Source organism: Chrysochloris asiatica, unplaced genomic scaffold (genome assembly GCF_000296735.1).
Source record: "Chrysochloris asiatica unplaced genomic scaffold, ChrAsi1.0 scaffold00224, whole genome shotgun sequence".
NCBI lineage: Eukaryota > Metazoa > Chordata > Mammalia > Afrosoricida > Chrysochloridae > Chrysochloris > Chrysochloris asiatica.
In genome coordinates, this window is record NW_006408742.1 from 4,551,350 (window position 1) to 4,569,766 (window position 18,417).

At 37.8% G+C, this 18,417-nt stretch overlaps 1 protein-coding gene across 3 annotated transcripts in view; it reads left to right on the forward strand.

The window, feature by feature from the left end:
• The window catches only part of FGF12 (fibroblast growth factor 12), an 814,886-nt gene that overhangs the window by 512,899 nt on the left and 283,570 nt on the right, over positions 1-18,417 (forward strand). For all 3 annotated transcript variants that reach the window (XM_006873146.1, XM_006873145.1, XM_006873144.1), the window contains one exon: positions 16,404-16,507. In XM_006873146.1, the coding sequence (XP_006873208.1) occupies positions 16,404-16,507 (104 nt within the window). The remainder of the gene's footprint in view (positions 1-16,403; positions 16,508-18,417) is intronic.

Consider the following 18,417-nt stretch of genomic DNA (forward strand, 5'->3'; position numbering starts at 1 on the left):
TGTTATTTGTGTCTTCTCCCTCTTTTCTTTTGTTAGGTTTGCCAATGGTCTGTCGATTTTGTTAATCCTTTCAAAGAACCAGCTTCTTGTTCTGTTGATTCTTTCTGTTGTTTTTCTGTTTTCTACCTCATTTATTCCTTCTCTAATCTTTATTATTTCTTTTCTTTTGGTGGCTGTAGGTTCCCTCTGTTGGTCTGTTTCTAATTGTTGTAGATGCTGTGTTAATGCATTAGTTTTGGTTCTTTCTTATTTTTAGATGTTGCACAAGACCTCTTTAAAGTGTTCAAGAGCAAAGATATCAGTTTGAGAATAAGGCGTCCCTGACCACAGCCATGCTATTTCTCAGTAGTCACACAAAACCTCTTTAAAGTGTTCAAGAGCAAAGATAACGGTGTGAGAATAAGGCGTCCCTGACCACAGCCATGCTGTTTCTCAGTAGTCTCATATGCATGTGAAAGTTGGATATTGAATAAGGAAGAGTATAAAAGAACTGATGCATCTGGGTTATGGTTTAGATTAGAATATTAAAAGCACCATGAACTGTCAGAAGAACAAGTAAATCTTTGTTGGAAGAAATCTAGTCAGAATTCTCCTTAGAAGCCAGGGTGGTGAGACTTCATTTTATAGTTTGGAAATATTGTCAGGAGGGACCAGTCCATGGAGAAGGACATCATGATTGGCAAAGTGGAGAGTCATTAAAAAGTGGAAGACCCCCCAATGAGGTGGATTGGCACAGTGACAGCAACAGTGGGCTCAAGTGTAACAATGATTGTGAAATTGACTCAGGACTGGGCAGTGTTTCGTTGTATTATGCATAAAGTTGCTGTGAGTTGGAACTGACTGCGTGGCACTTAACAACAACAAGTATAATGATTGGGATATATGTGACGAATTAACAAATAAATTTGATTGTCCGGCGTATTATATTAGTTTTGACATAATCGTGTTTGATGGACACTTCAGAGAACATGCAAATCTAAAAGCATCTAAACATGACACTATTTCTTGGAGGATTTTTTTTTGCCCATTGATCTTATGGACTGACACCTGTGCTGTTCACTGAATTTTTCAAATGGGTTATGAAACAAGGTCTTCTCTGTAAGACAAATTGCTTGTAGACGATGAGTGATGACAGGCATTTGCTTTCATTATTGATAGTGATATACTTCATTTTTCATCTTAAAAAAAATTCTTATTGAAGTGACTCATGAATTATGTGCGTGTTTGCATGTCTCTGAAGTTATCTGTGTGAGGTTCTGTGGTGTTACCAGGATTAAAAACCAGTGGCAGTACTTCTACTGGAGCTAAGGTAAACATTACAACCAGCTGTTATCAGAGGAAGTGATCATTATGGTGTTTATTTTCACTGTGTGGAAAATCCACAGTGTTTGCTGTCAGTCAATGCCTGGAGGAAAAAAATTAGTCTCTAAGTCCCAAATCACTAATCAGTGCCATAACACAGTAAATTCAGTGGAGGAAAGAAATCAGCAAATCAGATTATTTGACCAATAAATAGGGTGTAAGACTGAAAGCTCTGATTTACTTTATCCTTAAGGTTGTTGATTTTTTATATCTAAAAGCCAAAACCAAACCACTAAAATCGAGTCAATAGTGACTCATAGCGACCCTGTGCAACAGAGTAGAACTGCCCCACAAGTTTTTAGGTTATAATCCGAGAACTAGATTACTGTCCAGGGATGTAATTTTTACAGAAGCAGACTGTCAAATCTTTCTCTCACACAATGTCCGTTGGGTTTGGAGCATGTTACCATGATGCCACTAGGGCACCTTTTTCATTATTTAGATTTATTTTAAATCTAAGGCCACTTTTGCTTATTGGGGTTTTGATATAGAAATGAAATAACTTGCTGTTTTCTCCCATGACTTTTTAAGACATTTAAGTTGAAATTAGATATAATGATCACCCTGCCACCTCACCCTCCATTTTTAAGGCTCTAGATTTGATGATTCTTCATATTTGACTTTCATCATTTAAGAACTGTGTCCTAACTTTTTATTATTTTAATTTATTTTTATAAAAACCCAGTGAAACTGTCAGAGCAAAGAAACTGAGGCTCAGAGAGGTCCCATTTCTTTGAGCCACCAAGATTACAAAGCTATTTAGTTTCAGAACTATGGCTTCCTACTGAAAGCTATGTCCTTTTAACTAAAATTCAGTCATCAATCTGATCTTTCTTCCTACACTTAAAAGGTCAAGGGAAAAATCACACCAATCCCATAATTTCTGTGGGAAATCTTGTTTTGTAGAGTTACATTCAATAACCAGTTGGTTAGGCTTCTACAATCTTGTGAGTGCAGAAACAAAAACAAAACATATTTGATACTCTTGAAGACTTCATTAGTTTGGGAGAAAACTCAGTCAAACAGTAAGTATGAAAAGCAATGTAGTAAATGCTGTGTGGAATGCCATAGAATTACGATCAAGGAACAATTATTGTATGTAACCACTTGTATACTGGAAGATTTGAAAGCTCAGTTGATGAATGTTCAACAGAATTAATTTTCTGTTGAGAAGAGGGGAACAGAAAATTGACTTTGTTGTTGTTAAGCGCTGTTGAGTCAGTTCTGACCCATAGCAACCCAGTCAGCATAGAATTTTGGAGGAGTAGCTAGTGAGCTTGAACCTCCGACCTTGCAGTTCAAAGTGATTTTGCAGTCCAGCACATTAACCCACAGCACCACACCAAGTAAATGATAAATGCCAGAGTTAAATATGAATTTCATAAATAAGGAAAAGTCTGTTGAGGGGACTACAAATATTATTAAAATATAACAATTACAAATATTATTACAAGAAACTATGGGATTATAGAGGAAGATAACCTGGTACCAATTTAGGTTAAGATTTTATAGGATATGAGGCTATTAAAACTCTAACAAAATACCTTTTTGAGAAAATCTTGAAGCTACTGATATGGGAAATGATACTGCATTTTCAAGAGAATCTCAGATTGATAGTTTCCAGTTTGTAGTTGTTGTTAAGTGCCATCCAGTAGGTTCCGACTCATAGAGATCCTTTATAGGGTTTTTGAGGAGTGACTAGTAGGTTTAAACTGATGGCCTTGCAGTTCAAACTGACCATGAAGTTCAGTGCTTTATCCTACCAAGCCATACCAGGACTTGAACATTGCTTGTCTTTACTATTATCTATAAATTTATATTTTACTGAGTCACAGTACTAATTTTTTCATTTTCCATTCTACAAAATTAACCTTTGTTGTTATTTTTAAGGGCCGTTGAGGTGGTTCTGACCCATGGCCACCCTGTGTAGGGTTTCCAAGGAGTGGCTGATTAGCTTGAACCACCAACCTTGTGGTTCAAAACCTACTTTGCATCCAATGCATTAACCCACAGGACCACACCAGAACTCCATGAAATTAACCTAGAAGGTCAAAATACAGCAGTACTCTTTTATGATGCAAACCTGTTCATCATTATTGCAGTAAGAATTCTATCCTTAAAAGTGACATGAAGGATGCTAGATTTAAATTTACAAAGCTAAATTTATCATCAACTTTTCATTATTTTTACCTCTCTGTTTTTTTCTCTACCTTCTTCTGTTCATCTACATTGATTGTAGCTTCAGAGTTGTCTGATGTGTTTTAGATTGACTGTGATCCTTTTAGCACTGATATATAAGACTGGTATAGTTAATAGGTGGTGTTGATGGTGGTGGTGGTGATTTTGTGCTGCGGAGTTGGTTCTAACTTGTAGCAACCATACATAGGGTTTCCCAGGCTATAAATATTTACAAGAGCAGAAAGCCTTATCTTTCTCCCTTGGAATGGCTGGTAGTTTTGAACTGCTGACCTTGAGGTTAGCAACCTGAGTCGTAACCACTATGCTACCTTAGCTCCTTATATAGTTAATAGAGAGGAAGCAAATAAGTTCAGTAACAACATAGCACTTTTACAAAGCTTCTTCCCCACCCCTCTGATCCAGTACAGTTTTGAAAGATGTCTGAATTATAGTAGGTAGCTTTTCCACTACATTCCCTCAGCCCTTTGTCTTCCCTACAAGCACAAGCAGCCTGGTCTTTTGCCATCACATACTTTCTACTATGTAGGTTTTCTGACTTTCCCTTTAGATTCCATATTTGAGTTATGTTCTGTGTTGATTGTTGTTGTTGTTATTAAGTGCCGTTGAGTCGGTTCCGACCCATAGCGACCCTGTACAGGGTTTCCGAGGGTGTAAATCTTTACGGGAGTAGAAAGCCTCATCTTTCTCCCGCGGAGCGGCTGGTAGTTTCGAACCGCTGACCTTAAGGTTCGCAGCCCGATTCGTAACCACTAAGCTACCAGAGCTCCTTATGTATGGCAAATATTATCTTTGGTTTTTTCTTTACATGCTTAATTATGGAAATATGACCTAGAAAAACTATGAATAAGTAAGCTTGAAGAGAAACAACTGCTTACTCATTTAATTATTCAGAGAAGATGTTTAAGCAGCTTCTAAGCCCCAGATGCCCTATTAGGCAGTGTGTCCAGTACCTTCAAATTGTCAGACAGAATGGGAGGGGGGCGGTGGTGGATGGGGGCAGGCAGAATGCTTCCAGAAGATTAGAAGATGGGAGCAGTATGGACCAGGAATCATGTCTGTTGAGTTCATTACTATTTCCCAGTTCACACACAACATTTGGTATTTGGTATAGAGTAAATGTTCAGTAAATATTTATGGTGCTGGTGGTAGTGTGCTGTGGCGTCAGTTCCAACTCATAGAGACTCTGAACAGAGTTTCTGAGGGTACAAATCTTTACGGGAGCAGAAAGCTTCCTCTTTCTCCCTTGGAACGGCTGATAGTTTCAAACTGCTGACCTTGAGGTTAGCAGCCCTACTCTTAACCACTACGCTATCAGAGCTCCTTCATAAATATTTATAGAAAACATAAATAATACCTGCTGAATCAGAGAAATAGTAAAGGTGTTTACAGGGCTCTCCATGAGGGTTTAAGGAGTTCTGATGGTGTGTGGGATAAGTGATGGGCTGTTAACTGCAAGGCAGTTCAAACCCACAATCCTACTTAAAGAAGGATAGACTGTGTGCCCCCATAGATTTATAGTCTCAGAAACTCAGTCAAGAAGCTTTACTCTTTCCTGTACTATCATTATGAATTGGAGTCTCTTCAATGGCAGATGGTGGGTATGATGGCTTAACTGATTCACATCACAGTGCCTTACCCAAAAGTTTAGAGTGATACTTTTCATTCATTTATTTTTCCACTTTGTACCCCAAACAGAAATTAGCCCTGAAATGAAGGTGAATAGTCAGGTTTTTAGTTTGATGAAAAATGACATTTACCAAGTATGATACCTGAGAAAGTAAGTATTTCATGAATATAATCACTTTACTTAATTTTCCTTTCTCACTTAACTTTTAAACTGAGGTTTTGTAAAATCATTTGGAGGTCCCTTTTGAAAATAATTAATCCAAAATTCTGGAATTAAAATTAAGTATAAAAATGAGTAAGAAAATAAATCATAAGAAATTCTAAATTTAAAAGTTGAGTAAACTGTGAATACTTTAAAACCCAGAAAAAAATTATATATTTTAATTAATTGATGGATGAAAGTTGTAAAATACCTTTTCTATTGTTTTTAGTGTACTATCTTTGAACAAGATTACTGATGATGCCGTGGGGCAGTGTGATGCCTTGAATTTATGTGATATAGCTTTTCTATTCAAAGTCTTAATTCCCAAGTGATTGGGTGGGACCATGCAAATAAGGTGTACAGGACTCTACGGCTTGGATTGGTTAGTTTTTCTCCCAAGCTGGTTTTAAGAAGAGCCATCTCAGAAGCTGAGACAGAAGATCCCAGGAATATCAAGAAGAAAGAACAAGAATGGAGTATGAGATGGCAAGAGGCAACGGCAGAGATAGTGACACAGACACAGAGCAGCTTCAGGCTCTAGGCCTATGGGCTGAGTAAAGCTGAATGCCTTTGGGAAGGAGACTGGCTTGAAGAATATTCCTTTTGGACATTCACAGACTGGCTGGAAGAACTGTGTAACACTTGCCAGAGCTGTGCAGAGACCAAGGAACCACATGGCTGAGAGGCCAAAGACAAGACTGAGGTATGCCTGTGGTAAGGCAGACAAGAGGCATTTCTGACTGGAAAACTGCTGAGGCCTGACCTTTTTTGATCCTGAAGTGTACCCTGTTCATCTCCCTAATAAACCCCATTTTTGTGAGTACTGTTGAGTTCTGTGTGGCCATTGCAATAGATTATCAAATTCTGGTGTAAAGCTAAGAGTGCTATGTGAAGAAGTGGTGGTCTCAGAATAGGGTAAAGAAGTTTGCATGTCTGACCTCTCTGCTTCATAGGATTTGACCTTGGACTGATTTTTAGTTGGATTCTCTTTCCCCCTTGTGACATTAAGGGATGTCAGACATGGTTCCCACATGGTTTTTGCAGGTAGAGGTTGGGCTGCTAACTGCCAAGTCAGAAGTTCAAACCTACCAGCTGCTCAGAGGGAGAAGGATGAGGTTGTGTATGCCTGTGAAAAGTTCCAGTCTTGGAAATGATAAGGAGCAATTCAAATCTGTTCTATATGGTCACTCTGAGTCCGACTTCACTCAATGGGTTTGGTTTTAGAATCTTTGAACATCCTTTCATATGACATTTACTTTACTGTATACATTTGTGTAGAAAAACATAGAAAGATAATTCACCCTTCCCTGTGATGAGGTTAATCAAAATGACATCTTTATTTGTTATTCTTTAGAAAAGTTTCTTTTTCTTTTAGTTTCCCAACTCATAATTTAATATATATATATTTTTAAATCACAACTGTTCATTTCATATGAATCTTTAGGACTGCCACCAAACTTGGGGATTTTCTTTCATATGTGAATTGCTGTATTTTAGGGCATCTCTTGTTCACCTTCCTCCTGCCATGGTAAGTAACTGTTGAACGGCTGCTAGTTATTAATCCCAGTGCACAGTGGTAGGACCTCCTGTAGTATCTTAATTTAGGGACCTTACAACATAAGTATCATTAATTAGTTCCACAGCAAACAGGACTGAGTTTTCTTGAAGGGAGTAAATGAAAATTTTGATAATGAAGTTTAGTTATGGGACTTAAGAAACTGAGAAAGTACTTGGGACTAAGGGTGTCATTTCATTGTTTCAAGTATAGTGGTGGTGTTGTTGTTAAGTGCTGTCCAGTCAGTTCTGACGCATAGTGACCCTGTACATGGTTTCTGAGGCTGTAAATCTTTACGGGAGCAGAAAGCCTTATCTTTCTCCCATGGAGTGGCTAGTAGTCTCGAACTGCTGACCTTAAGGTTCACAGCCACTATGTAACCACTACGCTACCAGAGCTCCAAGTATGGTAGGATTTTCAAAATGAATGGGAGAGGAATGAAGTACTTAAATACATGATGTTTAGAAAGTAGGAGGAGGGAGATTAAATCCCGAGGAGTAATAAATAAATTCGAGTGAAGTAGCAGAAATGTAAATGTAGTATATTTATCAAGTGTCATGTAATCAAGTAGCAGAAATGTCCATGTGCCTGTTTATACCCTTGAATATTAGTCACAGACATTTTGAGTTTTAATTTCATTCTTATCGTAAAAAAATTATTCCAATAGGGAAATACAAATTTCTGGAAATAATGTATCTTTTCATGATCCAAATAATCATTTATTGAATATAAGCTCTGGATATAACTAGGTTGGAAGATGGATGGGATGTTTGACAGATAATAAGCTGGCAATATGAGTGGGGAGCAGGTTGTAAAGTCCATAAAAGGGCCATAGTAAAAAGTTTGGGCTTCATCTTGTAAACAACAAGGACTCACTAGAGGTTTGTAAGCAGGGAAACGGCTGGAATAGATGTTAGCAACTTGAAGAATACAGCGGATCAAATATCCCATTTATTATATGAATTAGGACAATGTCTTTGAGGATAGAGAGGAAAACTGTAGATTCAGGAAAAACTCTCACAGAGCAGAGATGGGTTCACAGGAGAGGGAGCTAGAGTTTCCTATACTGAAGATAAATAAAAGTAAGAGTCAGTCATTTCACATTTTGGGAGGACTTTTAGAGGCAGTTGAGAATAATAGTTTTAGCTTTTACTGCTAAAAAATTCTGTTCAAAATTGTTTACTGATTTTTTCAATGACTTATTAAGTCTCAGTTGCAAAGTCGTTAAAGCACTCAGCAGCTAACCGAAAGATTAGACATTCAATCTCACCAGCTGCCCCATGAGAGAAAGACGGATGATCTTCTGTAAAGATATACAGTTATATGGAAACTCTAGGGCAATTCTACTCTGTCCTAAAGGGTTGGTTTGAATCAGAAGGCAGTGGATTTGATTTTTTTTTTTTTTTTTGGCAAAGTCTTTGTATCATCTAATATCTATTATCACCTTATGGTTCATAATAATTTATATATAAAGTTTCATAAGTTTTTGCCTTTTTCCCTGCCTGGCTTTAGCAGGTTTTTTTTACATTCTTCACTAGAAGAGGCTTCATAGTTCTGCTTTTTCTTTCTGCGTCATCTAAACAAACTAGTATTCTTAGCATTTGTCCTGGGAAATCTGTACTCTAGAAAGTCATTATGCATGATTTTGGATTTAATTACTCTTTCTCACAAGGACTGTCATTGAACTTGATTTTTTTCCAGCTGTTGTTATTTATAATACAAGTGTCCTCTGCTTTCCAAAAGTAGAATAAGCATTCCTATGAAGCCTTTCATAAGCCACAAAATGGTGAAGAAGGAATTACCATTAATCAATATGGGAAAAAATATCTGAGCATTCCCAGACTCAAAAAATAGCCTACCAAAGTATACCCATGGAGCATGGTGGATAAGCTAGAGGTTAAGCACTGGATTGCGAACCATAACGTCAGAAGTTCCAGCCCATCAGTTACTCTGCAGGAGAAAGATGAGGATTTTAACGCCCATGTAGATTTACAACCTCAGAAACCCTATACAGGGTGGCTATGAGTAGGAACTGACTTGAAGGCATATAACAACAACAACAACAACAAAATATACCAAATGACACATCCAACTTAAAATAACCCAAAAGAAGAACATGCTCAGCATTTCTCAAGCTGGTGGACCTGAAGAAAAACTTCAAACCTCTATTTTCATTATTGAAATGTTCTCTGGGAAAATAATTGAATGATGCAGGAAGCATCAAGAGAAGATGGAAGGAATACACAGAGTCACTGTACCAAAAGGAAATGGTTAATGTTCAGCCATTTCATGAGGTAGCATATGATCAAGAGCCAATGATACTGAAGGAGGAAGTCCAAGGTGCATTAAAGGAATTGGCAAAAACAAGGCACCAGGAATTGATGGAATGAAAATTGAAACCTTTCAAGAAAGTGAGGAGGCACAGGAGGCACTCATTCATTTTTGACAAGAAATTTGGAAGACAACTATCTGGCTGACTGATTGGAAGAGATCCATATTTGTGCCCATTCCAAAGAGAGGTAACCCAACAGAATATGGAAATAATTGGACAATTTCTTTTATATCGCATGTGAGTAAAGTTTTACTAAAGGTAATACAGAAAAGGCTGCAAGTGTACATTGATAGAGAACTTCCAGAGGTTCAAGCCAGATTCAGAAGGGACTGCAGAATGAGGGATATCATTGCTGGTGTCCGATGGATAGTGGCTGAAAGCAGAGAATATCAGAAAGATGTTTGCCTGTGCTTTATTGACTATGCAAAGGCTTTTGATTGTGTGGTTCATGACAAGCTATGGGCAAACATTGTGAATTATGAGTATTCTGGAATACTTAATTGTGCTCATGAGGAATCTGTACCTGGACCAACAAGCAGTTGTTTAAACAGAACATGGGAACACTGAATGGTTTCAAATTGAGAAAGGTGTGCAACAAGGTTGTATTCTTTTACCATATTTATTCAAACCTTTATGATGAGCAAATAATATGAGAAGCTGGGTTCTATTAAGAAAAATGTGGCATCAGGATTGGAGGAAGACTCATGAACAACCCGCAATATGCAGATGATACAATCTTGCTTGCTGAAAGTGAAGAGGACTTAAAACATTTACTGATGAAGATCAAAGAGCACAGCCTTTAGTATGGATTACATTCAATGTAAAGAAAACCAAAATCCTCACCACTGGACCAATAAACAACATTCTTATAAATGGAGAAAAGATTGAAGTTGTCAAGGACTTCATTCTTCTTGGATCAACTATCAATACTCACAGAAGCAGCAGTTAAGAAATCAGATGACATATTGTGTTAGGCAAATCTGCTGCTCAAGACCTTTTTAAAGTGTTGAAGAGCAAAGATGTCAGTTTGAGGACTAAGGTGCGCCAAGCCATGGTATTTTCAATAACCTCATATGCATGTGAAAGCTGGACAGTGAATAAGGAAGACCATAGAAGAATTGATGCTTTTGAATTATGGTGTTGGAGGAGAATTTTGAAAGTGACATGGGCTGCGAAAAGAACCAATAGATCCAATTTGGAAGAAGTGCAGCCAGAGTGCTCCATGGGGGCCAAGATGGCCAAACTTCGTCTTACTGTCAGGAGGGACCAGTCTCTGGAGAAGGGTATCATGTTTTGTAAGGTGGAGGGTCAGAGAAAAAGAGGAAGACCCCTCCCCCCCCCAATGAGATGGATTGGCCAAGTGGCAGCATCAATGGACTCAAGCGTGACAACAGTAGTGAGGTTGGCCCAGGATCCGGCAGTGTTTCATTCTGCTGTGCATAAGGTCGCTATGAGTCGGTACTGACTCGATGGCACCTAACAACAACAACAGCATACTGGATTCACTGCCAGTTCATAGCTGTGATGATTTGATGCTGAGCTACTCAGTGTTGTTCCTATGGAAAGGAGCTTGGTGATGCCAGTCACGTGGCTCGGGCTGCATGCTGTTTTTTTTTAATGCAGGTCACTGTGAATCAAACACTATACGATAGTTTGAATTCTCACCTTTTTAAAAATAAAAACAAATGTCCTCTTTAAATTCTGCCAAGTAGCAAAAAGAAGCATTAATGTTGTTCTTTCATAAAAATGAAGTCACAATAAACGAACTTTGAAAAACAGTAGATAACCTGTACATATAAATACTTTACATATTAGTTTGTACCTTACACAGTTGTTCTGCTTTAATTAACAATCTGTATCAACTAAGATTAGAGTTGGTTTGTAGGTTCAACATTGGACTGCAAACCACAAGGTGGACAGTTGAAACCCACCAGCTGCCCCTAGTAAACCCTATGCAGGGTTGCTATGAATTGGAACCGACTCAATGGCACTTAACAACAGGAACACCAACATGTGTTGCACAGACTAAAATAACAAGGTCTCGTTCTCTCACATAAAAGCTAGACATAGGTAATTGATTGCTGGTCTAATGCCACTGTTCCACACAGCCTTCAGGGACCCAAATCTTTCCAGCTCTTCTTGCTTGACTCCCTCAGGAGCAGTCTTGTTTACATAGTTTGAGATGATTCATTCACCACACCCTCTCTGCTTCCCCTTTCAAACAGCAGTAAAATAGAGGACTGGGCACCCATAAACTGTCTTAAGGAAGAGTTCATCAAACTTTTAGGGTCACTTCTGCTTGCATCCCATTGACTAGTACTTAGAATCGTTCTGTAGGCAAGTATAAGCTAAATTATCTGTTAATTTGAGAGCAAGTGAAAACAGATAATAGGGAATATTCAAATTGAAAACCAAAGAAAAGGAGGAAATATTACATCTTGAACAGATAAACTTGTGGTGTTGTTAAGTGCCCTTGAGCCAGTTCTGACTCATAGCAACACTGTGTAGGATTTCTGAGGAGAGTCTGGTGAGTTTGAATTGCCAACCTTGAAATTCAAACGGACCTTGAGGTTGAGTGCTTATCCTAAAGTGCCACAACAGGACCCCAGATAAACATATGGTGGTAGTGGTTGTGTGCTGTGAAGTTGGTCCCAACTCATAGTGACCCTGCATATGGTTTCTGAGGCTGTAAATCTTTATGGGAGCAGAAAGCCTCATCTTTCTCCCATGGAATGGCTGGTAATTTCCACCTTCTGAACTTGAGATCAGCATCCCTTATAACCAGTGCACTTGCTACCAGAGCTTAGATAAATATATAGAAAGCTAAGACATGTTTTGCTTCTATGCAGTTTCAACTTGGCTAATTGTCTGATCCTGTTGCTCTTCTAAAAATTTGGTTAATTAATCAATTTGTCCAAAAGCCATCACAGGATAATTGCTATCAGGACTGACTGTGAGGGTTGGAAATGTAAACGTAGACATTTTGTAGCAAAAGGAGGGGAGTGATTGACTTTGCAGTCCAGGAACGGAGGTCCCTGGGACCATCAAGGGAAAAGAGCGGAGAGCAGAACCCTATCCAGAGAAGCAGTGACACCAGAGATGGAGGCAGAGATGATGATGTGGAGAGACGGAGTGGTTGGGGACTCTAGACCCAGAGAGGTAGAGGGGCTGTGTGCTTACGGCCAGGGGGCAGGCTTGCAGGGTATACACTGTGGTTGGTTGATGATGCATGGAGGTACTGTAACCATGGCAATGAAACTATATATGATAGGATGAATGTATAACTAATGTTCTCCCATGTAAATGATCACATAATTCACAATAAAACATTAAAAAAAAAAAGTCATCACAGTGCTTGCGATTATCAAGATCAAATAAAATGCTGAATTTTTCAGGACTTTTAAAATTAAGTCATGTAAACACAAAATGTTATTTTTTAAAGTAATCTGCTGAATATGAATTCCAGAAATATTACTGAGGCAATATATATCAGTTTTTGCCTCAGGCCTGCTGCTGTTGCTGCTGCTTCTGCTGTGGGCTTTCGAGTGGGTTCCTACTCATAGTGAACCTGCACAGGCTTTCTGAGGCTGTAAATCTTTACAGGAACAGAAAATCTTGTCTTTCACCCACAGAGCAGCTGGTGGATTTGAACATTATTTGACAAATATTAATGACAAATTACTCATAGATAGAATATATCACTGTTTATAAAACATTTTTTAAGAACAGGATAATGAATTTGGTTTCAATTCTGCGACTATTTTATAGACAGGAAAATTATTTGTCATTAAATGCCATTGAGTTGGTTCTGATTCATAGCAACCCTTCATAGGATTTCTGAGGAACAGCTGATAGGTTTGAACTGGCAACCTTGCAGGTAGCAGCCCTTTTCTTATCCTAAAGTAAGCACCACATGAAAACAGTTTAATTGGATGACCCCAAGCCATTGAGTTTAGAAATTGTGTTGTGTAACCCTTACACACTTTCATTCAATTTGTATTGCTCTTCTAATCTTTTATATGCCATCATTGCGACTGACCATTTGGTGAAGTTTATATCTCTAAGAATAGAGTTTTGGCATCCATTATTTGTCTCACTGAAACTACGTTGTGGTCTTCATCATTTTGTTACAGCATAAACCAAGTTCTCTAATATGCTAGTCCCTTCCTGCATACTGACTTTACTCTGCAGACCCACCTAACTTCCAACCTCAATGAGGTACCCTTCTATTCTTGTCTTACTTAACTTCTGTCCATTCTTAATGTCAACCTAGTTCCCACCTTCTGTATAGGGTATTTCCTGATACTTCAGGCCACAGAGATCTTTCACTTTGCTAAACTTCTGTACCATGGAGAATATATATATATCTAGAATGCATATATTACATTTAATTATAGAACTAAATCATACACGGTTTCAAATTATTCCATATGTCTCAGCTTCTTTCTTCCCCAACTAGACTACAAGGTCTTGTACGTCTTCAGTTATTTTAGTTGTACAAGGACAGTGTTGAGAGTATAAGAACTAAAACATAGTTGAGATTCAAACTGATCTAGCAATTAATTCTTGAGCATCTACTAAGATTTGGCCTGAAGTTTTATAACAGATGAAAAAGTGACTTTCAGAAAGGTAAAGATTCGCCCAATGTCAAACAGTTTGGAATGGAATCCTGCTCTTTAAAACTGTGGTCTAAGACTTGATCTAGAGTCCCGGTGTGGCGGTGTGGGTTAATGTGCCAGACTGCAAAGCTGTGTGAACTGTAGGGTCAGTGGTTCAAGCTCACCAGCTGCTCCTCGGAAACCCTGTACTGGGTTGAATCAATTCAATGGAACTTAACAACAACAAAACTTGGTCTACTACACACTCAAAAAAACCAAACCTACTGCCATTGAGTTGATGCCAAATTATTGTTGTTATTATTGCTAAATGCCGTTAAGTCTGTTGCAACTCATAGTGACTCTGAATAGGGTTTCCGAGGAGTGGCTGGTGGGTGAGTTTGAACCTCCAAACTCACTTGTGGTTGAAAATGACCTTGAGGTCAAGTGCTTATCCTGTGTAACCATATGGCTTCTGAAACTACAGATATTTATGGGAACAGACAGCCTCATCTATCTCCTGCAGATTAGTTTGTGAATTTGAACCTCCAGCCTAACAGCCCAATAACAAAAACTATCAATTGAACATTTGACTGAAAGCTTTGTTTTGTTTAATTTGGGGTGTGTATGTGGGCTCCTGGTATGGCATTGTGACATAAACACTGGACTATGAACCACAATGTTAGCAGTTCAAACCTGCTCCTAGGAAACCCTAGGATATATATTTACTATCCTAGGTTGAGTAAAGCCCCCCAAAATAGACATTTCTGATTTATATTATCCTTGACATTAATTTTTACATACGCTTTGTACTAAAAATTGAAAAGATGACCAGAACTGACAGGAATTTTTGTCAGCCCAAAAGACTAATAAGAACATCTAACACAGTCAGGATGTTAAAGTGAACTACAGAGTTATTTGTGATTCGTGCAGTCATGAGACATTTAGTTCTTATCCATGTTACCATCTATAGAGCCTAACAATACAATTGCTTTCTTCCTGTGTGAAATGAAAATTCTTTCAGGGTAGGGATTTATATGTTTATGTTCATTTTATAATCCCCAAAATAGCTGGAATAGTTCCAGGAATATATTTACATAGATACTCATTTTTGGAAGAAAAGTAGAAAATTGTATGCTATAGGATAAGCACAGGACTGCTAATTGTTAAGATTGAAGGTTCAAAACCACCAGCCGCTTCTAGGAAACCCTATACATGGTCTTTGACATGACTACGCTCTACAACAACAATAACAACAAATCTAGTTTTCGGTAAAAAATCTTTTTTTCCAAGATTGTTGAGTATTTTCAGTAATTGTTGTTGTTGTTGTTGTTAAGTGCCATCGAGTCGGGTCCGACCCATAGCAACCCTGTACGGGGTTTCCGAGGGTGTAAATCTTTATGGGAGTAGAAAGCCTCATCTTTCTCCCGCGGAGCAGCTGGTAGTTTCGAACCGCTGACCTTAAGGTTCACAGCTCAAGCAAAATATTTAAAAGTACAAGCATGTCGCCTTTTTATCTTGTTGGTCCTGTTAAGTGCCTTCGGTTCACTTCTGTCTCAGAGTGACATGTATTATTGGATTTCCGAGTAACAACTGATGGGTTTGAACTGTCAACCTTGTAGTTTGCAGTCCAGCGCCAATCCTGTAGCTTTCCACCAGGACATCAGATTAAATTTTAAAGGTTTTTCATACATGGCATTGTTGTTGTATGCTGTCAAATCAGTTCCAACTCATAGCAACTCTATATAGGGTTTCCAGTGCTGGAAATCTCTATTGGAGAAGAAAATTTCATCTTTCTCCCCATATATATATCTGTGTGTGTGTGTATCATAGTTTATGCTATGTATATTTATCATCTGTTTATCTAGTTGCATGTCACATGTAAAAATGGTGAAATATCAAAATTTAAACTGTCTATTACTGCTAATCTTGCTAGCAGCGACTTAGTGATTTTGCTTTTATTTTCTGTATTCAAGATGATACTTAGAGCTACAAGGAGAGAACTGAAAATGAGAAGTTCTGGCTTGTGTTACAGAGATCATCTTTATTATTAATGATGGCTACAAGTATGTTCTGTATACTGAGAATTTTTAGAGCAAATTCTGTGTTAGAAAGAAAATATTGTACTAAGTGGAATAGGGACCTTTGAATCTCAGCTTCAGGGAGGGCCTTGTTGTTAAGGGCCATTGAGTCAGTTCCGACTCATAGAGACTCTGTATAGGGTTTCTGCGGAGTGGCTGGTAAGATTGAACCACCAACCTTGCAGTTCAAACCTACCTTGAGATCAAGTGCTTATCTTAATGTACCACACCAAGGACTCTTTAGCGACTTTCTAATCAGATCCCTTTGTCACAGATGATAAAACAGGAACTGAGATTTTATGGGAATTCACATAGGTGACACAGAGGACTCTGTCTTTCTCTTTCCGTACCAATTTAAATTGTTAAGTTTTAATTCTGAAAGAGTGATGTTTAGAAGATTATTTATTCAAAAGGTCAATGATCCATCCCTTTCTTCCTTTTGCTCTTCTAGCTCTCTTCAATTTAATTCCTGTGGGCCTGCGTGTGGTGGCCATCCAAGGAGTAAAGGCCAGCCTGTATGTGGCCATGAATGGTGAAGGCTATCTCTACAGTTCAGTAAGTACTTTGCAATTTGTGTGTGTCTGTGCATGTATGCACATGTTTGCTCATAGCCTGGTATTGAACGGTAATGGAGTAACTGCTATTCAAGGGCAGAAAATTAGAAGTTGAAGTCATTTTATGTTTTCCGACCTAATAAACTTTGCTCTTGGAAGTGATTCCCCATGCTTTCAGGATTATTATGAGGGTCCTGTTAAATGAGAATGATCCAGTTAACTCTCCATGAGATATAACTTCCCTTTGTCTAATTTCTACTGCTAGAAGATCATTTATCTTCTAAATTTTATCTTTTGTTTAAATTCTAGAAATGAGGCATTTTTCCTTTATCCCTTTTGCTTCTGCTTCAAGCACTGTGGCTGGTTTAGGGAGAAAAATTCTTCAAATTGTCTGAGAGTCTTCTCTGTTGCATTGTGTAGAAAGAACATTCAGAATATATGTTGTTTTTATATGCATTTAATAAATTTGTATAATAACTAATATGTTATATTCTCAGGTAACTGGTTACTTCAAAGGCATGTGGGTTTATAGAATGAAATAATGGATTTGGGGCTGGGATATTTGACTGTTATTTGCATTCCAGTTAGCTATATGTCCCCTTGGGTAAATCACTAGTCTTTGCTATACTTCAGGACTTTTTTAAAATCAGGGAATTGAATTCCATTTTGTCTAATGTCTCAAATCTAGATTGTCAAAATTAGCCATCTGAGGCCCCATTATCATTATTTTTGCTCAAATAACACATATAAATAGATTTTTGGTTAAAACAATGAGATTTCATTCTTCATGCGTCATAGTTCTCACAATACTGAATGTCCACTTACTGAGTTCATTTTTTGAAAGTAAAACTTAAAATAAAAAACAGAAAGATAAGAGATTATTGTGTTGAATAGTACTAGACTTTTAAAAAACTTTTGAATAAAATGCAAGGAAGATGATATTAGTGTAATATTGATTTAAATATTTAACCATTCATCAAGTAAGCATCTAAAGGCAGTTTATCTATGTTACATATATTTAAATGACCAGGATATAGGCTCTAATTCTACAAAAGCTGTAGAATTGAGATCTCTGGATTAAAATTAATATCCAAAGTTTCAAGAAGAAGAAAAATGCAGAAATCTTCCAACAGTATTATAGGTAAGAGACAGTTGGGTAGGAGCCCATGTATATGTGTCTGTGTTTGTGTGTGTGTGTGGTCTACACTATAGGAACAGAATCCTAAAGTGCTGGCAAGAAGAGCCTGGAAGTATTCAGTAAGTGATAACTGAACTTCATCCTTTGCAACCATTCAGTATACATTCTTTATCTGCTTTTTGTTCAGAATTGGGGTTAAGACATAGGGACTATGAACCCATAGGAAGTACTTTAAGACATTCTTTTTTTTAAAAAGTTTTTATTGTGGTTTGAGTGAAAGTTTTACATTCAACAAATTATATACTTTGTTTCATTACAATGATTATAATCCCTTTCATGTATCATCAATTGACAGTATTTCTCTCATTCATTTTAGCTTTTTTGTTTTTTAAACACTCATGCAGATTTAATAAGTTAAACCACCAAAGAGCACATACTGCAAGCCTGCCTCCTGCCCACCAGCTCTCATCCCTCTCTTCCCATGAATCTAAAGTCCTTAGCTGCTCCCTCTTTCTATGTCCCCATCTCTGCCTCCATCTCTGGTTTCACTGCTTCTCTGGATAGGGTCCTGCACTCTGCTTGTGCTCTTCTCCCTTGATGGTGCTAGGGTCCTCTGTTTCTGGACTGTAAGATTAACTACTCCCCCATTTTTGTTACAAAACTTACACCTTTGCAGTTGTGACAGTCAAAATTAGTCATGTTAACAATTACATACTATTGAATCATATGAATCTTATCCCCATCTCTTTTAACCAGACCTGTCTAGACAAGAT